Source organism: Thunnus maccoyii, chromosome 16 (genome assembly GCF_910596095.1).
Source record: "Thunnus maccoyii chromosome 16, fThuMac1.1, whole genome shotgun sequence".
Lineage (NCBI taxonomy): Eukaryota > Metazoa > Chordata > Actinopteri > Scombriformes > Scombridae > Thunnus > Thunnus maccoyii.
In genome coordinates, this window is record NC_056548.1 from 2,663,246 (window position 1) to 2,686,968 (window position 23,723).

General features: G+C 41.3%; 1 protein-coding gene across 3 annotated transcripts in view; it reads right to left on the reverse strand.

The window, feature by feature from the left end:
- Nucleotides 1-23,723, reverse strand: part of akap6 (A kinase (PRKA) anchor protein 6) — a 238,062-nt gene that overhangs the window by 159,917 nt on the left and 54,422 nt on the right. For 2 of the 3 annotated variants that reach the window (XM_042389343.1, XM_042389344.1), the window contains 7 exons: nt 13,594-13,703; nt 13,124-13,265; nt 11,768-12,421; nt 8,750-9,106; nt 8,276-8,419; nt 7,990-8,148; nt 7,637-7,897 (listed from right to left, as the gene is read on the reverse strand). In XM_042389343.1, the coding sequence (XP_042245277.1) occupies nt 7,637-7,897; nt 7,990-8,148; nt 8,276-8,419; nt 8,750-9,106; nt 11,768-12,421; nt 13,124-13,265; nt 13,594-13,703 (1,827 nt within the window). The remainder of the gene's footprint in view (nt 1-7,636; nt 7,898-7,989; nt 8,149-8,275; nt 8,420-8,749; nt 9,107-11,767; nt 12,422-13,123; nt 13,266-13,593; nt 13,704-23,723) is intronic. The other variant, XM_042389345.1, reaches the window with a different exon arrangement.

A 23,723-nucleotide genomic window follows, 5' to 3' on the forward strand; every position in this document is an offset into this window, starting at 1 on the left:
TTCAGATGGCATTCATGAGGAAATTAAAAATAAATAACCTGTCTCTAAATGAAAGCCTGGTTCTCTCTGCAGCTGAGGTAAATAAATGTCCCTGTCTGACAGTTTATGGTAATCACAAAATATGCAACTAAATACTTATAATAGTGAGTTCTTTCTGATTTTCTCATTTTTAAGCCTGTTCACCTGCTTCAGATGTTATCACTCGATTGAAATTTGTGTTAGCAGTGGTGATCAGACTCATAGATACGGGTTAGAAGGGACCTGCTACACCTGCTAGTAGGTTCAGAAGGGAGGGTGTTATCATCCATCGGTAAGGTGGCCGTAGTAATCATGACCGGGGGAAGTGACATAGTTCAGATGACGTCAGCATAAGATGATTGATAAGATCATTTTCCCTTTAGGCAGGTGGATGGCGAGATAGTTAGAGATAGTTAGAGATGAAAAGAGATAGTTAGAGATGAAAAGAGATAGTTAGAGATAGTTAGAGATAGTTAGAGATAGTTAGAGATGAAAAGAGATAGTTAGAGATGAAAAGAGACAGTTAGAGATAGTTAGAGATGAAAGATAGTTAGAGATACTTAGAGATGAAAAGAGATAGTTAGAGATAGTTAGAGATGAAAAGAGATAAATAGAGATAGTTAGAGATGAAAGATAGTTAGAGATGAAAAGAGATAGTTAGAGATGAAAAGAGATAGTTAGAGACAATTAGAGATACTGTTAGGTGTCACAGTCCTGTTCCAATATGTTGATATGCATCTATTAGCAGGTGTAGCAGGACCTTCTGACCCATACCTATGAGGCTGATAACCACTGGTAACACCCACTATCTTTAGGGAAGTGATTTATTTATACATATCAGTCATTGGTGAACATCTTTATCTTTACTTAAAGTTTGTGACCAAACCTGTCAGCTGAAATGTTTTCAGCCTCACACACTCCTGCTTAGACTAGAAACACACTCAACCTAACATGATTATCCTGTTCGGTGTTAACTGAGAGCTAAAAAATTAGCTTGAGGCTAACAGAGCCTGTTGGTTTTAATAGGAAATGCTAACAGTTTTGTGATGATTGAAGCACTACTTTAACACTTCAGCACCTGATGAAGGAAAAAAAAAAAAAAAAACCTGAACAAAATTTTAAAAATATGATTTCTTCCCCTCAGTTGCAGGTTTCCCAAACATTTGGGGGGACTGAGGTGAGACAGCTAATTTCCACAGCAGGCTAAGTTATTAGTTTGACGACGTGAACATGTCACACCAAACATTACGCACTGCTGGGCGGAAATGAAAGAACTGGAGGGGAGGAAAGTTTGATTACAAATTCATTAAAATAAGTTTAAATAGAGAATATGGAACCTGTGCACCTGATTTCTGTGTAAATCTGGACAAAACAGGCCTGCAGCTTCCTGCAGGGTGCTTTGTTTTCTGTTTTGATTTTCATATTATGTTTTTAATTATATTGAAACTCACTTTTGATGAAAATCAAACACAAACAGCTTCTGATATGGTTTTAATTTGTTTTATATCAGTTTAATTTGATCAGTATTACCTTTTTGCATGTTTGATGGTTGGATTCTCCTGTATGTGTTTATACCGTTAAAAGTTCATCTTTCAGTCTGACAGCTGGATAAAATCCATATGAAATATATATTTATATGTGCACTGTATACACTAACAGTTTGCTGACCTGCTCTTTCTCTCCTGTTTATATACTGTCTGCATTTTAACAGCTCACTTCAGTGTTGGCAGTTTAAAATATTATTTGAACTTAAACCGTCACAAAGAAAATCACTATTGCTGTCAGATAAAGTACAGTAATGTCTTCTTTAAATAGTTTTTGCAACTTGATCATGTTTGCTTCAACACCCAACAGAGAAAAATGTAATTAAAATGTAATTAAAATGTAATTAAAATTAAAATTTCATGAGTTTACAAAAGAGCTCCATGTATGCCTCAGTGGGATTTATCCTGTGAAGGTAGTAATGTACACCAGAAAAAAATAAAATGTGGAGGTAACTTTACTTTGAAAAACACAGAGTGAATTTCATCAGTGTGGTTTTTGTGGAGAATTTCCTCTTTTTAGCCTGTTTGAACAGGTTGGTTGGTTTTCCTCCTCGGTACGATTTGTTTGTGTAGATCTGAACGCAGCAATCGTACTCGCAACAAACAACCGCACAGAGACCCTTCAGAGGAAGTGGTCTCAGTTCATTTGTGGTTGGAACGTGATCCGACCTGCATCTGACTGGACACAAGGCTGCAGGTTTGAGCTAAACGGCTCCTGTAACCAGGGGCAGCTTTGCATGCTGGGATGTTGATGAGTGATATTAACAGCTAGACGGAGACCTGGACTAACAACCAAGTACGTTGTCTTCTTGATATCTGTCTTCTTCAGGAATCTTCTTCCTGTATTTACATTCTTGCTCATCTGGCCAATGAGAGGAGAGTTCTCATGTGGCTCGTTAGTAATTTTAGTTTGCTTGGATTTTTCTCTGACTGCAGTATTTTTGCATGAAAAAGGTCAACTTTATAGATTTGCTATCAACTCTTTTGCTCTCTAAAGCCTTCATCAGCTGACCCTTAATGTACATGAAGAAGTATTTACTCAACAAACAAAAACTGCTGAAAACAAAAGGCTTTTGCTAGTAGACTCTAGTAGATTTTTCTCTGCAAGTCTGCAAACAAATTCATGTTTTGCATCTCTGTGTGTTTTACCTTCAACTCCTCCTTAACTCTCTGTTTATCTATAGAAACACAATGTGACTGAGAATAACATCCCTCCTCCTCCTCCTCCTCCTCCGCCGTCTCTCTCTCTCTCTTATTTTCCTGTCTTCTCTGCTGTCGGTGGGCGTCCCCGCCCTCCCACCGGGCCAATCAGACGAATTTTGATGCGAGTCTGTTGTCTGTCTGTCTCCCACTGCTCGCAGATAGGCCGGCGTGCCGCAGAGCCGCCAAACACACAGACACCTCACACTGAGGACGCCGACGCCGGCCCAGACAGCAGATACAATGTGATCACATGACGTATAGGACACTTATCTAACCGATGGACTCTCTCTCTCTCTATGTCTGATTTTCTTTAGTTTTGTTTTGTTTGCAGGGAATTTCAAGTTTAACTCTGGGCTTCATATCCCGTACGGCGCCGTTAGGAACTTTGTGTGTATGTATGTATATTTCCTGCCTCAGTCTCATAAACTTTCATGGAACGAGCTGTAGATTTACGTGACGTGGACATTAAATTATGTGAGGACAGGAACCGACGTTACAAATGATGAGGAGGAGGTCAAGGTCGAGACAAACAGCGTCTAGACGGTCAAAAGGGGGAGTCTTGGATAAAATATTCATGTCCGACCGTAAAGGTAGGGTGAAGAAATAAGAAAAAAAGAGGGGAAGAGAGGAGGTTAAGACAAAAACAAAACAGAGGTTTCAACTTAAACAGAAGCTACTGATTATCTTTTAAAACAAAACGTGTTTTACAAAGTACAACATAAACTGAATTAAATTATCAGTTCACCCAATTTACAACATTTTCTCACTTACTTCTAGTAATATCTAGCCAGGCAGAGGCTTGATAAACTTAATTTCCATTTAAATGTAATTTCATTACTCAGAGAGATGGACAGCTTTCCCGTCTTGCAGGTTTCTATGGATCCTCCTTGACACCCATGCCTACTATTATCATTATTATTAGTTAGATTTCTATTATTATTCTAGTTGTTATTGTTGTTGCTGTGCATCTCTGTGTCTCTCTCCCTTTCTCTCTAAAGCCAACCGATCCAGGCAGATGGCCGCCCACCTAAAGCTCGGTTCTGTTTGAGGTTTCTTCCCGTTAAACGTGAGTTTTAATGGGTCTCTGTAAAATAAAGAGTGCTTGACCTGCTCTATGTGAAAAATGTCCTTGTAATTTTATCAGAAACTATGATGAAAAGACGCAAAAATGACAAGATTTATACTAACAACTTTAGTTTAGCAGCTAAATCAAGTCCGGTTAGGCTTGTACTAGAAAATATTAGTTTGAAAATGAACTTCGGACGTCGGAGATGAAGATTAATGTCTGTGTTCGCGCTGAGTTATCATAATTGATTCTCCCGTAAAGTGGACAAGTTTCAGAGATATGAGATTTTGACATTCTGCTCAGTCTTTTCCAGCCTTTCTCTAATCAAATTTACTCAGCTCCAACAACACAACTGACACTATCCCCTGAGAAGTAAAGAGTTCCCGGACAGACATATATTCTTGCTCTCCTGGATTTGATTCGTTTCTGCTCCAACAGTGATCTCTCCACATTTTCTGCTCCCCGGACGGATGATTTTTCATTCTATTTTATTCTACTGTGTTGTATTCAGTAGAGACTCTCTGCGGTGAGACAGAATGTCATCCTCCACAGTGAGACTCTCCTTCTCCCTCTCTTCACTTCCTCAATTAGGCAGCTCATCCATCACCATGATTACATGCTGCTAATTAAGCAGCTAATCAGCTAATTACCCAGGAGCAGAGAGGAGCGAGGAGTGTGTGTGTGTATGTGTGTGTATGTGTGGTGTGTCTCTTAATGCCAATTTATGAATGTGTTTTTTTTCTTTTTACATATTTTACAAGATAGCAATTAAACAGCAGTTTTGCCAGCTCAGACGTTCAGTAGCATCCTTATATATGAACTACAGACTCAGTACTTTCCATCTTGGCATTTAACTGGGCTCACATGAACACGGTTTAGTGCAGACCACAGGAACACAGACCTGAAACAGCGAGTGCCAGAGGGGGGTCTGAATGATTCAGGGGGATCTGCAGGCCTGAACGTGCCAGGGGTTATAGATATTTATTGTGTCTAAGTCATTCTGGGCATGCATTGAGTTGGTGCAAAATTTCTAGCAGTGCCACCAATCAGAGATACAAGAGAAATCACATTTTTTTTGCTTGGGGTTGATAACCACAGCTGTCTCTGCAGCCAGGTAGGATGTCTGGTTTAACAGATGAGGAGAAGATAGATGACTATTGTTTTATTGTGATGTATTGCTGTCATCTTGTGTCACAGGTGACTTGTAAGGAAGGTCCAAATGCAGTATAGAAGGAGTCCAACTGAAATCACATTTGGTGTCTGTGCCTGCGTTTGATTGACAGCAGCTGGAGAAACTACAAGTCAAGTGTGTTCCTAACAGGGATTTTGAAGAGCAGCGACCAAACCAGCATCTAACGGGTCAGAAGTGACATTCGCAGGTATGTTTACAAGCTGTTTAATGTGCTGCAGCTGAGCAGCTGATTGGCTATCTAGCTGCTAACTGACATTAGCGGTTTCCCCTGTGAATGTTTGTTTTGTTGGCTCATTCAACAAGCTACGCTGCAGGACAAGACGTGTGTCCATGTTTGTTTGTTAGATAAGAAGGAGACTTTAGCAGGGAAGCTAATGTTGATTGTTGTTCAGAGTCTGCGGCTCTTGTGTTGTGTAGCAGGATACAATCAGGCTCAGTGTGACCGTCTGCTCTGTGTATGATAGAATAACACGTTATCACTTTATGCAAGATCTGATTTTCTGTATTGAAATAATGTAAAAACTAAAGGGCACCATCATGAAGTCAAAGAATTTAAAATAAGAATTTCTCCCTTTTGGTTTCTCAAAGGAGAACACAGGACAAGTGATTTACAGGGTAGATATGTTGCTGTAGTAGACAAAAAAAAGCAATTTCATTTCAGTTGGACTTTAAAAAAAAAAAAAGGTTTAAGCTTAGATTTCCCTCATGAACTCTTTGTTTTTCAGACTGCTTCAAAAAAGGGATCAAAATATTTCCTCAACATGAAAGGACAGAAAGAGAGAAAGATCACAGGGCAGCTTTGACATTTCATCAGTTAAATCATTATTAATTCTGAATATTAATGCAGGGCGATGTGATTTGAATTTGGGAATATGGAGGACACAGTTTGATGTGGAGATCGAACTCTCGACCTTCTAGGTCACTGATCCTCAGTTCCAAGGACGTCCCCTCAAAGAGCCGGGCCGTCCGAGTGCTTTTAATTCGCAGATAGATCCCGAAGCTATCCCGAACCATCCTCACTGATAATCTTATTACATTAGTCTGATTCTGTCTGAGGGCTCCTGACCCGGCTAACACCAGATAAGACAGATACGCTGAGCTTCATTGATCCCTGAGGGAGAACTTGGATGTTACAGCAGCAATGTAAAATGTTGCTGGATGATTAAAAGGTATTCAGGATTAGAATATATCAGGCAATAAAGTAGAGAGAATGAAATAAACCTTGAATAAAATAAAACAATAAAAAAATTAGAGGAGGAAGAGCTTCTTTATAGCGTTAATTAAACGAGCAGCCACGAGGAGATCGAATCCCCAGAGCTATTGACATTTCACCATATTCGATATGACAGATATGACTGATTAGTTCACCGGGCAACCTCATCAATAATCTGCCTGCCAATCAAACGTGACCTTTCGAAGTGAGGTGATGAATTAAAGGGGCCACGGGACGATCCGATACCAGCAATCCAATCCATCAAGACTGCTGCCGTGAAGGGAGGAAGGTGCCGGCGGTGTGGTGATTTTGGTGCAACTTGTTGTCCTTTGACAAAGTGGTATTAAAACCAAACGTACAGGGATTTGTGCTGCAGAAACATGCTAGCGCCACAACAGCTAAAACAGGTTACAGACTACAAAGCTTTCAAGTGATGTAATGGACCTTCTAGTGGCCATATTGGAGAGGCAGCACTCTTGCAGCTGGATGTTCCTGCAGAGGCATTTTACGTACAGTAGGTTGTTCAGGCTCAGTCAGGACACACACAAGAACAACTGAGCCAATCAGAGCTTTGTTAGCAGGATTAAGAATGGGAACGTCATCTTCCTCATACAGAAATAACAAACTTTAGCCCTTAAATCAACATATTTCTGTTGCAATCAAAGATGACAATGTTTAAACAGATATGTGAGTCATTGCTCATGGGTGAGGGAAAATATGTCCCACTCCCAAACAGAAAATGTTTCACATGAATAAGATGTCAAACTGAATAATGACATGAAAATAAAATGGCAAAATGAGCCTGATCATTTGGGCTATTAAGGTTTCTTGCTTAGGATAATTTTTAAGAAGAATATCATAAGCATGATTAAAAAAAAAAACATATCACATAACTCACTGCATCATCAGCAAAGAGGAAAAAGAAGACGATAAACATCAAGAAGAAGAAGAACAAAAAGTATTGATGGTAATTGACTGCATTTATATATCCAAAGCGCTTTACTATTTGCCTCTCGTTCATCTATTCACACACTGATGTCAGTGAGCTACCACTGACACGGCGGACACTTTGACACGTGGACACGAGGAGCTGAGGATCGAACCGCCAACCCAAACCTATTTAGTACAGTACAGTACTTTTTTTACTTTAACTTTTTCATTTGAAGGACTTGGTCTTTGTGGCAAAGATTGCCTAAAAAGATCGTCTCCACCAAGGTCAGAAGGAATGAAACTTTTAAAAGATAAAATAAGCCTTCACAGAAAACCAGCCAACCCAACAGGTTTGAGATTATTCTCCTTCGAGGGCAGGATCAAAGAAATGACCCAAAAACACAGAGGAAGACACACAGGTATATGAGAGCAAAGACAGACACAAAGAATAACAAGCAGACTGTCTTTACCTCCATCTTCTTCCAGATGTCCGGGTCGTTGTTCTGACTCTGAATGTCCTCCAGCAGCTGTTGCACCAGGAAAGCACCTCCACGCACGTCCATCGGGGGCACTGCGAGCTGCAGTCGCCTGTCTGCGGACCTCCGTCCCTCGTCCTCCTCCGACTGCAGGTCACTGAACGGGCCGGACTCTATGCTTTCATCTAACGAGGGAGCAATATCGCTGGAGGAGGTGGGGCTAAAGCGGCTGACGAAGTTTCGTCTGTAAGGAAGCTGAGGGAAGGTGGACGCGAGAACGTTGAGTGAATATATTTTGGATCTACAGATGTAACAAAAACATGAGAAGATAAAATGCTGTGATTTACCAGCGGTGGCAGAGGTGAAGGAACGTCGTCCCCGCTCTCCCCGACGCTGCTGATGTTGTCCCCGCTCTCGCCTACGTCCCATTCTGGGTTTAGTTCCGTCAAATCCCAGTCATCCACATCCTGCAAACCCTCCTGGGCAGAGTCACAAGCACCGGGCCTCTGCACGGATAAAGTTTAAGTTGTGACAAAAACATTATATTAATGTAAAAAATGAACATGGTGTTTATTGACTCAGGTTCAAATTCTGCGTATCTTTTTATGAGTTTAATCTATGTTGCCGACTAACCAGTGGGATGGAATGAGCCAGACTTTCCAGTTTCATGGCGAGCATCTCCGTCTTACGGAGCTGAGCAGGGAGAGCCAGGAACTCCTCTGACCCGTACCAGTGCTCTCTCTCTGGGCTGGCTTTTGATGAGACCTGGGCCCCCTGCTGGATGGAAGGAGAGGAAGAGATTATCTGATTCAAACGTTCAAAAAAACACACTGCAAACAGATATCGGCTGCATAAAAAGTCAGAATAAGAATCGGTGTTGTTGGACAGAAAACATTTATGTAATGCACACCTGCCTATGCTGCTACCATGACAACCAATAAGTGGAATTATCCACCTTTCCATAATGGATAAGTGCCAAAAGTAGATATTTCCCTCAGGACAAAAAGTTTGTCTGAATTCAGAGTTAATTTCTCACATTTATTCAGACACAAAAACAACCTCAACTCTTCCAACTCCCCTCCTCAACAAAAACAAGCAAACGTTCACCTTCTGCCCCTGGCGTTTCACAATCCAGACCGCTGTCTTGCCGGGAGGTGGTCGGGGGTCCGACTCCTCCCCAGACACCTCCGGGTCTGAGGAGAGGAGCTGCTCTCTCATGGGGGAGGGCAACGAGGAGTCAGAGTCCCCCTCACTGTGTGTGTGTGTCTTCATCTTCGTCCTGTCCATTTGTTTTGATATTTCATCCTGAGACATCAGGTCCTGGAGAGGCAGGGGGGCGTCGGCGGTCAGGCCGGCCGCAGACGAGCTCCTCTGGTCGGTCAGCGGTCTCTGTGCGCACCCCTCTGGGTGTCCACCGTGTCTGGAGCTCATATGGCTTCTCTGGAGGTTGCGTCCGTTCATGACCTGTTTAGTAAAAGGGAGTTTGGGTTAAAGGGGACATTTTTTTTTAGGTTGTTCTGGTTTGATGCAGGAGAGGAAGAAATCAAGATGAAAGACGGTACATTAAAAATAACTTCTGTAAGGATTGGCCACGCACACAGGCAGACACCTCTTCACCTGGTTTACAATTCTAATTATTGTTTTACCAGATGAAAACAGTGCAGTTTAGGTGGAATTATAATTTTGTAATTATACTTTCCAAAAGTATGTTAGAAACTCAAACCAGGAACGTTGCAAGCCACGAAGCTAACGGGCAACTAGCACTTTATGTCTCTAACAAGACGGCAACTGAACAGGCTCCTGAGGATCTGCTAGTGATGTTACTACTCATCACAGTATCCACCATTCAAAGCAAAAGTATCGCAGCAAGATGTTTCAGCAAATATCCCGTGACCACCCCAAATGAGGCCTCGTTACGTCACACTCGTATCAGAGATAAGTGGCGTGCGCTTCTCAATCTGCCAAATTATCTAAAAACAGAGCTGTGATTTTCATAGCATAGACTTTGTTGTATAAAATGACAACAACAAAAGCAGTAAGATAAACTATTTCATCCAGTCTCAGGTTTAATACAACCATTTTCTTAATATTGATTCGGTGCTTCAGAAAGCTCCATTTCCGCAATAATTTATACTAAACAATAAAGTCTACGTTAAAACATTCAACTCACTATAATAACCTAATATAGATGAATATATGTTGTTGATGGTATTTTCAAAGATTATCCTTATCAACTATCAATACCCCCTCTGTACTAAACAACATTTAGTACAGCCAGACACCCCCGCTACCGATCCAGATGGAGTCTCCCACTTCCTGTTTGACAGTCGGCTGATCTACCTGGAGGTAAGAAGACTGTTGAATATAAATAAATGAACTGAGTGATGAACGTGTGGTTCTTTTACCTTGTAAGTTAGCTTAAACCCCGTATGTACTTCTGTTCAGCTAAACTAGCCTCAGAGCTCATTGAGAGAGAGTGGTTCAATGATCTTGACTGATAGATTGGATTAAATAACTTTCAGATACTAGTGTGTACGTGTTCACTACAACCAAATGTCTAAGGTAGAAGTATTGTCTTCTTTCAGCCGAGGACATAAACCATAAATAAATAATTGCAGATCTTGAGAAAGCAGTGAACGTTTTTTTTAATCTCCTCTCACTTGAACTGCATCAATTCTCTCTACTTAGACCTCAGCACATAAATCAATGACTTGTCTCCAGCTCATGCAAAATGCTACCTCTAAAGGCCTTTAACCAACTCTTTGCACTTTTTAAGATTTTACCAATAACTTTTTGTCAGGCCCTCAGTAATGGTGTTGAATTGTTTATCCCCTTGTAAGCCACAGCGCAGCCTGAGATCTTCAGGCAGGTGTCTCCTGGTTGTTTCAACCACCGACTGTGTTAATAGGGTTGCATCCCAGCGGGGGAAACTCTCTGTCTGAGCATCTCAGGCTAGTCAAATCTGTAGTGTCTATTAAATCACATCTAAAAACTCTTACCGAAAAGGTACTCCTGTTTTTATAACTTTGGTCATTTTCACTGTATTTTAACCTCTTTCGAATTGACTTTTTTAAATGTTCTTCCTGTGGAACCATCTTCCAGATTCGGTCCGGGGTGCAGACACCCTCTCTATGTTTAAGAGTAGGCTTAAAACTTTCCTTTTTGATAAAGCTTATAGTTAGGGCCGACCAGGCTCGCCTTGGATCAGCCCTTAGTTATGCTGCTATAGGCCTAGACTGCTGGGGGACTTCCCATGATGCACTGAGCTCCTCTCTCCTCCTCCTCCTCCTCTCCATCTGCATCCATGTAACATTAATGCATATTACTAATTTGGCTTCTTCCCTGGAGTTTTTGTGCTTCCTCATCTCGCAGGAAACCCTGGTTTGCAGGCTGAGCCTTCGCGGTCCTTCGCGGTCCTGTTGGCATCCTTCCCTGGCTGTTGCTACGTCTATTGCCCCCCTTCCCCTCCTCCCCCATCTTTCTTTCTCTCTCCAAACCCAACCGGTCAAAGCAGATGGCCTCCCATCAAGAGCCGGGTTCTGCTTGCTGTTTCTACCCATTAAAGGGGAGTTTTTCCTTACCGCTGTCGCCAAGTGCTGCTAATGGGGGGAATTGTTGGGTCTCTGTAAATTAAAGAGTACGGTCTCGACCTGCTCTATGTGAAAAGTGCCTTGAGATGACTTCTGTTGTGATTTGGCGCTATATAAATAAAAATTGATTGATTGATTGATTGCGTTATTTTGTCTTTTACTCTCAGTTTTTATGGTTTTATAGAAATAGTAGCTTCACCATGGTGAAGTAGCAAATTGTGGGGGTTTTTTAGTGGTGAGATGAGGTTGATCCATTTTGACCAAACTTCCTCTTTACAAATTGAGCAGAATGCAACTTTGCACCCACCAAACAAAGTGATTGTTTTGGTAAATAATCGGGTAATAAATACAATCAGACTTTCATGGACCATTAAAGAGATCCTCGCACTGTTGATTCTAGTATCTATACCTAACATCGTCATTTTATTCATAAAAATATCATAAATCTACAAGGTTTAAATTAGTCTGATAAAACTTTGTCATGTTTTTCTACCTGAAAGCTTCATCAATGTGAAAAAATGTAAGAGGGACGAACCTGCAGGCTCTCGTAGGACTGTGAAACATTTTCTGGGTAAACTGAGTCAAGCTCCAACCAGAACTTGGAGCGGTCTGGAGGATCCATGAGAGAGGGGGTGCTCCGACTCAGCTCGGCTTGGAACTGGAGCCCGGAGAGCGGACTGATCTTCCCCAGATGTCCCCTCGTTCCTCCGTCTGACAACAGGGCAGCCCTCTTAGGGAGTGACGGTTGTGTGGGTGACACCTCAGTGCTGTGGCTCACACCCTGCAGCGGGCGCTTCGCACTCTCACTGTGATTGGACATGCCGCATTGCATTGTGGGTACTACTGAAGGAGGGTGGGTGTGGTCTGTTGAGTCACCGGGCGTGGTGAGTTCAGGTAAACTGTTATGGAGTTTGTGGTTTGAGGATCCTTCGCTCTCCTCTGACCCCGGTTCTGGCTCTGGGCCTTGAGCTTGATCGACCTCCTCCTTCCTTCCTTCCTCCTCCTCCTCCTCCTCCTCCTCCTCCTCCTCGCCTTCTGGCTCCTGTCCCTGGGCCTCAGGCTCGTCACCGGGGCTGTAGTCGCTTAGCTCGAAGGCGGTGATACCGCAGTCCAGAGAGAAGTAATCCTGGCTGCAGCGGATGGTCAGCTGACCGCAGTCGTCCACCTCCGTCAGAGCGTCCAGGCGGGTCTGAAGGTGAAGAATTCATCACGTTAATTTATGAAACACTGACTGAGGAAGATCAACAGCTGATGGCTCTGCAGGTTAGCAATATATATATTTAAAACATGTTCTTTTTCAACATCCTGTTACTTTTTCCACTTTAGTTAACAATAAAAGTATTTTAAATTGTATCTCTGGAAAACATATTTTAGTGGTTAATATGTAACTACACCAATATTTTCCAACAATAACAGTATGATGAGTAGATGGAAGAAGCTTCTGATGATAAAAATATGTCAGATATGTGTCAGTGATTCCCTGCTGGTGGTGCATTATGAGTACTATTTTACTAAATCAAAAAACAGATTGACAATATTTTGGTTTTTCACTGTTATGTGCCTTCGTACCTGACATGTATTGGATGTAAAATGCCCCATTGTCAAGTTAAAAACAGCTCTTGAGTTTTTGAGACATGCAGGACATGAAGCACCTTGTTATGAAGTAACAAGAGCTGATAGAGTCTGACAGCAACAGCAACCAGAAGTGGAAATAAAGAAAAAATAGTTGGTTCTTCTGATGATTCACTGCGAGACATCAGTATAGTTTGTTCACACAGTTTTCAAAGTATCACTACAAAAAATGTAACTGAGACAGCAATTTATCTTCAAGTAACAGTGAGATATATGAAACTATAGCCCTGCTGCATGTGTGTGTGTGTGTGTGTGTGACCTCGTGCTGGTCCTGGCTGAAGGCCTGCAGGATGTCGGTCTGGCGGGTGTAGTTTCCGTTGGAGTCCTGCAGACCCTGCAGCAGACGTTCCTTCAGGACCAGAACTGAGACTCTCAGCTGGTGCCACAGCAGCTGCACCGTCCTGAAACCACATAAACACTTTTAATGAAAGGACACCCGTGTAGTTTATTAATTACATAACTCCTGACCGACTGGGTTGGAATTACAATCATGAAACTGGACCTAAGAGGGTCGTCTGATTCTTTAATCTGCTTTTTATACTGCGTGCAGTTTCATGGGTCTCCAATCTTACTTTTACTTTAAAATTGTCTGGTTTATGAATTCCCTCATGACATTTTTGATGATTAAATGTTGTAATACATGTCTTTGTCTTATGTAAAGTATTCTGAACTGCTTCTGTCTTTAAAAAGATGCTACGTAAATAAACCTGTCTCGTCTTCTTATCTCACCTGATGTCAACGATGATGTTTACAGAGTAGGACAACAGTTTCAGGGAGAACTCTGTCTCCAGCAGGGCATGAATCTGCTCCACATGGTCTGAGATGTCCTCACAGATGTCCTAAAGTTACAAACACACACATGAAAAAACATGAGTAACATTATAAAAATGACAAAATGTCAGAAAATGATGTTTTAAGCCGAAGAAGAAAACAAACACACACACAAACACATATTTAATCCCCTACCTGATCACAATTACAACCGTGTCTGTGTGTAACAGTGTGGTTTAAGTCTATAAGAGCCAGTAGGAAACAAAAACATCTTCAGAATACAACAGCAGGAAAAGCAGAACTGATGAGGATACGTGACTTCACGTCTCCGGTTTTAAAATGTGAGTCAGTTTCATGTGGGATCAGTTCCAGGTTTATATGTAAAAAAACAGAGAGAAGACAATCTGTCTGTCTGTCTGTCAACACCGTCTCCATAACACGCTTAATACTGGATGAGTTTGATATTACTGACCTAAATTCAGATGCTGTAAAACCAAACAGACAGACAGACAGACAGACAGACAGACGGACTCCAGCAGGGAAGCACCAGGCTAAAATAATAGTGACTCTTAAGCACAGCTGTAGTCAAGACCTCATGAGTCAAGTATAAGTGACGAGACAAGACTGAGTCCAGATACGACCATGTGACACCAGTAAAAACAAAACTGTACCTAGTGGATATTCTTCATACCGTCTATAATGAGTCATCTGTGATATAACTGCAGACTGACAGTACAGCTCTGTGGATTTAGAAGAGTCAGGAACATCAATCTGCATCATAAATGTTGCATTATTTGCTAAAGTTGTCATATTTTTTACACACATTTGTGCATAAAACTACAAAAACACTACGGACAATAAGTTTTTATGGAGAACTGACAGCTGAATATCAGTCTGCTATATGACAGCAGCTGGACAGGAAAGAAAAACTACCAAACTGGATTTAGTCGAGACTAAAAACTCAAGTCAAAACACCCACAAGACAGAAATAAAAGTCAAAGATAAAAAAAAACAAACTCCAATACTTTAAGTAGAGATATACATCTACTGTGATGATGATGATGATGATGATGAAGCAGATCTGAAATACAGTAGAAGGATTTAAACTAGTCATCAGAGAAAAACACATTATGAACACAATGTAGAAAAAAAACATCTTTTTGATCATTTTATTAAAGCTTTAATACAAAGTTGACTTTAATTTTAGGATATTTAATGATGATTATATTGCAGTAAGTTATTGACTGTGAGTAGTATAATTTGCTAATGATTCATTATAGTATAAAGTATAAAAAAAAACATTTATTTATTGTCAACTGCTTTCACTTTATTGTCATATCATTAACTAATCATTGCACCATAAAGTACCTGCATTACATCATGTCCTGAATCACTTTACAACATTTTCAAACTAAATCTGAATAATATGTATTTTGTTTGTTTGTTTGTTTCGTTTTGGTGCAAAAAAAAAAAAAAAGGCAACAAAGCAAAATCAGAATCAGCTGTGACAGCAGCTCTGGGGAGTAAAGTGCAGCTTTTACATAATAAATACTTAAAACAGAGATAAACCTGCATCTTCTCAGCAATAAATAATGACCAAACATCATTTTTTTAATGATTTCACTGGTATGTTTGTTGCTTTGCAGATGAACTTAACAGAGACTACAATTAGATGACCTTTAATAAAAGCAGATGACCTGGTTTCGAACCCTCGATACTTTACATCGACCTCGGGCCGCTGAGTCACCGTGCTGCTCCATGGTGACCTGCCTCAACATCAACACAACACCTCCTGCTCTGCTGCTGCGAGAATGTAGGTCACACACGCTGCCAGCTTGGCTCACGCAAGCTTGGCTAACGGTGTGACCTGCTGAGCACCGTTCCAAAATAAATTTGTCACTACTGTAAGTGGGGCTGCGGCTCGGCTGGAACAAGCCGCCCGTGTGTAGTCGGGGATAACGTTCGTACAACGGACGGCTGCAGAGCACACACAGATTTACATGTAACTGCGGTGTTTGGTATCCAGGTATCCAGGTGTGTTGGGCTGAATGAGCGTCCGTGGCTCCAGAGCACCGTGTCAGCCTGCTGTGCCACTTACATGGCTGCCAGATTTAGCTTGTGGGTTTTGGGGGTGCAGATGGGCTGAGAGGCAGCTCTGCTCGGTAGCACACAGGCCAGCTTACATCATTCATCAAGAGTGTGTGGCGTGAATCTGGAGACCAGGCATGCCAGATTTAGGATGCTGTGGGAGGAAGATATTTTAGTTTGCTTTTTAGGGACTGAAGCGCTAGACGACCAATTGGGCAGAAGTCCAACACCCTATTAAGGCTGGTCGCACCAGCATTTAAAATGGCAAGATTACGTGGCAAATTTAATTAATTTAACGTCCTTCTCTACTCAAAAACTGTGCAAATCTTTCACGGTTTCCAGTTTGATCTTAGTGAACCATGAGAGGCAAATTTATGCTGCTGACCAACAGCAAAACCCCACGGCAGTACTGTACTTTTAGCACAGTTAGCAAAATAGCTAGCTTGAACAGCTAATGTGACTTGCATTTTCTCAGCTGGTTAGCTAGCTAGCGCGTATCTCGACATCAGCTCTGCATGAAAAAACGCAGCCATCTCTTTCATTTGAATGGGGGCAGTGCGTTGACACAGTGGGGGTGCAACCGCAGAGGCAAATGAGCTAATCAATAGTTTCACATTTAAATAGCCATATTTTTATGTTAGCAATGAAAGTGTGATGTGAAAGAGAGAAAGAGTTTTTAGCCTCTTTTACACATATTTACTCATGGATGATGTCATAAACTGTATAGATTAGGAAGTACCAGTAAGATCTACATAATAGGCTCAAACCTGCACTTATCAATATTGCAGAACACAGACAAAGTAAGAGACTAGCTGGTGAAGAAAGAGCAGCATGTAGAAGCTAAACTATTAGATATTTTAATCAGGAGTTGGTGGAGACCAAACCAGAGCTTAAAGGAGAGTAAATATTGGACTCCTACAGGATGCTAATGTTGCTCTTTGGCTGCTGGATGTGTAAGTGGTGCAACTGTTTGCTAGCATAATAGCATGAAATTAAATGCAAAAATATCTAAGATGTATTCTTCTTCATCTGTCTTAGTCAGTTTAGCAGTAACTCCATTTTATCTTGCCTCTTTTTTTTAATTTAAACAAATAGTTTAGCACATTTTACTACACCCAAAACACAATGAAACAAAAAAGACTGTGATAAGGCTGCTAATCAAGAGCTGAAATAACAATCTTAGGTATCTTTTTGTCCAAAGTAGACACTAAAACCAAACTTTAGAGCTTTAACTGACAGGAATCGTTCACATTGGTGTTTCTGTACTCGCGTAGCCGCGTCCCTGAAGAGCTTATTGAGAGTCCGTCATGTCTTTCTCAATTAGAACATCTGAAGTAAAGTTTGTGTTTTATATGACGCTTTTATCTCAAAAACAGAACCCACAACTCCGAGGGGGACGTCTCTGCCTCATCAAAAACGCTCCGCTGGGAGATCAAGAACGGCCCCGAGAGGAAGGAGCGTGGTCAGAAGAGTTCACAATTGTTCACACACTGCAGGAAACACACACACACACACACACACACACACAAACAAACTTGAGTAAAGTTAAACATACACACACACTGTACATACACAAATTCATACATAAAAATCCTTAAAACACGCACAGTCCCTCATCTACAGTACATGTACTTGAATTCATAATTAACACACACACACACACGCACGCACACACGCACACACACGCACGCACACACTCAGTTTCGTCATCAAAGCGCTGTCATGTCGTTCTAAAACAGTGGTGAAAATGTCACCGGTGTCTTTCAGATGCTTCAATAATTCACACACAGCTTTCAAATGCTAATACAGACACACACACACACACACACACACACACACACACATGCACACACACATGCACACACACACGCAGCACTCAACAGAGGGCCCATCTGATTGAATTAACACCAAGTCTGTCGTTTCCATCTGAAGTCATTTGTTAGAAGATCTTCAGTCCAGTCAGACTGCTGGGAGCTAATGAGACCCTGCCGTGTGTGTGTGTGTGTGTGTGTGCATATCTTAACAGTGTCAGTTTAACTGTGACTATGTGTGTGTGTGTGTGTGTGTGTGTGTGCCTCAGGGTGCAAGTGTATGTGTCTTCTGAAGGACGTATGTCCCGGTGACCTGATTTTTCAGTTTATTTTGGTTCTTCTGAGTTTTACATAACAAACACTCGTCTTCTACACTGCAAAAAATGTCCAAATAAAACATTCAGTCCAGCAAAAATCTCCATAAAAAGTTCTGTTGCGTAATTCTCCTCTTTCCATCTGTGTGCTCAGTATATTCCAAACAAGTTTTGGGGATATGATAATACATATACTCTTAAAACTGCAGAAATGTGCCGACTTTGAGAGATTTTGCGATACTGCAAAGCCAAAAACAGACATTCAGATTTGGGTTTTGTCATCTCTAAATGTTTGTTAAACTGAATATCCAGAAAACTTAATATCACAAATTATTGATGTCACAATATTAAGTTAGATATACATTGCTAGAAGATTTTATCATTAAAGCCCACACCTTATTCCAAACTGTTGTTGCCAAAATGCAGCAAAATATTAAAAATATTTTGGGGCGTGGCGTTCTGAGAGCAGCCAATGAGTGAGCTAAGATTCAGTTCTGACCAATGAAACAGCAGAAGTCATGTGTTTTAGCCAAAATTAGAGTTTCAAACAGAAGTATACAGACGGACAGTGAAGAAATTAGTTATGGTGCAGGAGTAGTTTGAGATGTTTTTAACACTGTTTTCTATGAAAGCAGCGACCACGTCTTCAGGCTGAAGCACCTTAAGGTGGCACCGACGGCCGCTAGATGCATTTCAACGAGTCATTCTGGTCTCAATCTTTAAATTCAGGCCCTCTCATAAGTGCGCTGATGATCATTTTGGATATTATTGCTCCTTTAATAAGATTTGAAGACTTACAGTAGCTTTGATGTCTGCCTCCCTGTTAGCACAGTTTAGCTAAAGCAGCTAACACCTTGCTACGTCCATCTTTATCTTTGGTTTCCATCACATGTAACAAACAACAAAGCTGATCGATGTGCAGCGATCATGTGACCCGACACATCGCCACCTGAAAATTCATACAGGCAAAAAACTGAGAACACGGTGAGAACTTCAGGGACATTTCAACACTTTCACTTTTAATTTGACTGACAGTTGATTAACTTTGAAGGGCACTTTTGCCTCGAGCATGTGTCTATACACACACACACCCTGATATATGTGTGTGTGTGTGTGTGTGTGTGTTTGTGTGATTTCCATAATACACATTCTAACTCTGGAACACTCTAGTAAACTCATTTACTAGAACATGTTCATTTAGAAGGAGCTCATATTGAGAATCAACACATCTCTATAATACACACTCCATCTTTGGCTCACACTCACACACACACATTTTCTGGCATCCCGGTCACGTACAGTCAAGACATGACCTGTCAATCACGGAGTCCTTACATCCAGCAGGGTTTCTAATTGCCTAAAATCAATCTGAAGCAAGTCGACTCAGGCTTCAGCTCCAATCCCAACTCACCCTCATCACCGCCGACATCAAGGGCTTCAGAGCGGCTGCGTTCAAACCGCCTGCGACAGCTCGGCCTCATCCACACCCATTCGATCTAATAACCTTCAACTCCTCCACTTCAGCCCATCAGCGCAGCGTGTTTTACCTTGGAGATCAAATACTCTGTGCTCCTTCCCCCCCTCCCCCCGCCTTCCCCCCCGGAGTATTCAAATTAACCGGCTTCAAAGACGACCGAGACCCGCTCGCGATACAAAGACTTGTTACAGTAATTTTTTGGTAGCTTCTGCCAAATGCCTCCAAACTCGTCCTTTTAGTCTGCTGCTGCTGCCGCTGCTGCTGCTGCATTTACAGCCGGCGTGTTCTGGACGGTTTATCTGAACTCTGCAGCGGTTTCTACTTCTTCTGTTCGGTTCCTTCGGGCAACCTGAGCTACATCGGGACCACTTGCAAAACCCCTAAAGTCACGTAACTGAACTGCCTGATCTGAAGTGTCACTCAAAGCTACCGAATGTCCTGCCAAATGTGTTGTCCTGCTGCTGATATGAAACCAACATTTCCAGGGTTGAAAACAGATTCCTGGTTCATGCATTAGTTTCCTGCACATTCACTCTGACTGCAAACACTACAAATCACACCTAAAGTCTGGTCTGTAAAACTGTTGAATACAAACATTTTGTAAGGAGTGTTTGGTCAGATTTACTCTTTGATCAGACATTTGCACACTTCTTTATGTTAAGCCTTTAATCACAGATGCATTTGCATTTTGTTAATTGGCTTTGGGATTGTATCCTGTTTTTAACACCTGATACTGAAAGATTTCCAACAACACCAACTCCTACTATCGAGCGTACAGTAGGTGTGTTGGCAGAATGTAAACGTCTGTATGTGTGAGCAGCGCATTTCTGCTGACTCACAGATGCAAAAGCAAGGGATTAGAAAGAGAGTAACGTGTAAGGGATTATAGATGGAGGGAAAAAAGATGCAGAAAAACAAAAATCTGGATTGATGCTCGTATTTCTTCATGTGTTCTGATTGATAATAACATCAATGGCGCTGAGATGATGTTACAGGAACTAGACATTTAGTTTGAGCATACTTTGTCCTGTTTTCAAACTTTCAGAGCATAAAAAGATCTATAATATTGTCTAAACCGGAGTTATCTGAACTCAGACTGATTCAAATCGTTGTAACGTTGGAGGGAAACTATCAGGAAGGAGGAACTCGCTGTGTCACCGTGTCTTCTTCTTTCATTATCTGCACGGCAACACGTCTGTCACAATCCTTTTCCAGCTGTTCACTGAATGCTCTGTGACCATCACATGTTCACAACTGAAGATGATTTACAAAAGTATTTTAAACTCTTAAACCGAACGCACACACAGTATTTCTATTTCTACTGAAAGTCATTTGAGTAAAACATTGTCAGAAAGCTTTTTTCTTCTCTATTCTCATATATAAAACACTTTGTTGATGGTTTCTGTGTGTGTGTGTGTGTGATGGTTTCAAAGATGGTCGCGTGCCTCTGGAAAGTTCCTCCATGTGCGTCGACCCGCCACAAACATCCTGCTTTCACTGGAGGTAAAAATCAAACAGCAGCACCGAAACACTGTCAGGTTTCCCTGTTATTATAACACCAGGAAGCTTTCAGGTATTTGTGTTTTAATACACAAAAAAGTGATCATATGACAAAACCAAAACTGCATTTAAAAAGGTGACTGAATGTTCTTTATGCAGCAGAGCTCTTTAATTTTGACCTTCAGTAGTTTTAAGTGAGGAACAAGTTTCAACTTCAACTCAAACTGTCAAAAGGTTTCTTACCTTTTCACAAAGTCCTTCTTTAATGTTCTAAAATTCACAATATCTGATCTCCTCGTGTCCTAAAACGCGCCTCAAACACAAACCAAAATAATAAAAAAGTCAGAACGTCAAAGCTCAGGCAGCGTGTGGTTCTTCTGTCCGAAGCTTCAAACACTCTGCTGAGTCCATGTGGGAAATGGTGACCAACTGACGCGCCAGCAGTGTGTGTTTGTGTGTGTGTGTGTGTGTGTGTGTGTTTGTGTATGTGGTGACCTGCTTCTTTCGCGGGGGTGTTGGAGAGAGGAGGGGTGACAACAGTTGGGGAGGTTATTTTAGGACCGACCTCACCCAGCTACCCCCCCGCCCCCCGCCTCTCCCCAACACACACACACATACACACAGATGCTCGAAATACTGGGTGTCATTCTTGCCACTTAAAACACACACACACACACACACACACACACACTTTCCCCTCTGTCTCTCTCTTTCTCTCAGACAGACAAACGTAGGACTTTGCTGCGTTGGCCGATCACATGCAGCGCTGTCCAAAAGTTTTAGGCACTTTAGATTCTTATCCATCATACCATCAGGGAGGCATCTGATCATCTGCGGAGTGACAACGAGCCCAAACATCCAGCCGGAGTCATAAAGATCTACCCTCATCAACAAGAAGAGGAAGAAGGAGTCCTGCAGCAGATGGTCTGGGCCTCCACAGAGCCCTGATGTCAACGTCATGAGATTAAAAACTCTGTATAATGTGAAATATGTCAAATGCTGATACTAACTGATAGGGATGTGCAGAGAGCCCAGTATTTGTATTTGTATCTGTATTTATTGAGGCAGCAAAATTATTTGTATTTGTATTTGAATAAAAGTGGAAAGAGGCTTAAAAATCCTGTTTTTGTTTTTATTTAGCTTATAATTTTAGAAAATTAAAGATGAAAATTAAAGTGATGTCCAAGAAATAAGAAATGTGCGTCATGTAGCAGGTGGATGTGACTTCCCTCACTGAGACCTGCTGATAGACGTCACAGCGGAGCAGAGGAGAGACACTAACATAGCGACTATAACCGACCTGCTCGCTGCTATTTGACATGTTTTGTTTTTTTCTTCCCAAAAACAAATAATTTTAAAAATATTTGTATGAAACAAATATTCGTAAAAAAACCCCCACTATTTGTGCTTTGCCAAATAACGTATTTGTATTATAATACAGAGTAGTATTAACATTCATTTAGAGAGTCCAGCTGATGAATATAAATCCAATATTCTCTCTTTTTATCTCTGTTTTGGTCTCCACCAGCTCCTGAGAAACATGTGTGTCTCTTTATCTGCTCCATGTTCCACTTTCTTCACCAGCCAGTCTGGTCTGACAGGAAACGTGCCGCAAAACCAAAAGTAGGAGCTAAAAGAGGCTAAAACGCTGCTACTAGAGTTGCAGAGTTGTTGACAGTCATTAGATTCATTCTTCATATAAAAACATTGGTTGGTTGCTTTGCCGAATAACGTATTTGTATACGGGTACACCCCTACTAACTGAAAACGTTCAGCACTTTAACATGTCTGCAAATTTACAGCATCTGTGCACACAAGGCCTAACACAGAGACACATTTACAGTCAGTAACAACTGTGTGTGTGTTTTCATGCTATTGTCTCTGATGCTCCACGTCTGAATGATGTTTTATTCTACAGACGTGTCATCAAAGACACATTTCCACTACGGTGAACAATAAAGTTGTAGTGTAAACACACATTTTTGTGCTTCTATACTAGGAGTGTGCCTGAATACAAATACATTATTCGGCAAAGCACAAATTTATTTTTTACAAATATTTGTTTCATATAAATATTTTAAAAATGATTTGTTTTCGTGTCAAATACCAGCGTGCAGGTCGGTTACATCGCTATCTCAGTGTCTCGCCTCTTCTCCGCTGTTACGTCTATCAGCAGGTCTTGACGAGAGGAGTCACATCCACCTGCTACATGACGCACATTTCCTAATTTGGACATCACTCCCGGAGTTGAGGGTGTTAACCGGAGATAAAGCTGAACTACTGACAAACATGAAGTGCTCCCAAGAGACTCTCCTTAACCTTTCTCTTTTCTACAAAGTTAGGTTGTACAAAATATGCCAATAAATGAAAAGTGCAAAGCAGGAATCACCTTTGAAGATCTTCCCTACATGTTACATGGTGTGCTGTCTCTGTGTTATGGGTGTATAAATAGGTAGAGGTTTGTCTGCAATGAGGTGATGTGTAGAGTTTTAGCTCAGTAGTCAGCGCAGTCGTCTATGATCTGGGAGACTCCGGTTCAAGACCTGGTTTGGGGACCTCCTTCGTAAGGTAGTTAGGTAATTTCCTAAAATTAAAAGCATAATAAAAACAAAAACAGGACTTTTGAGCCTCCTTCCACATTTATTCGAATACAAATAATTTTGTTGATACAAATACAAATACTGGGCTCTCTGCACATCCCTATTCTATACTCATGAGGACCCTCATGGAAATAATACAACCCCTTGATAATCTTTAGCCTGATGCTAACATAAAGCTAAATCTGACCTTGACCCTTAAACAGCCCTTTAAAGAGGTGAAAAACATCCTCAAAGATCTAAAGATCAAACACAGACGTACAAGGTTTATGTGCTTTTTCCCTTTCGCACACTGAATCTC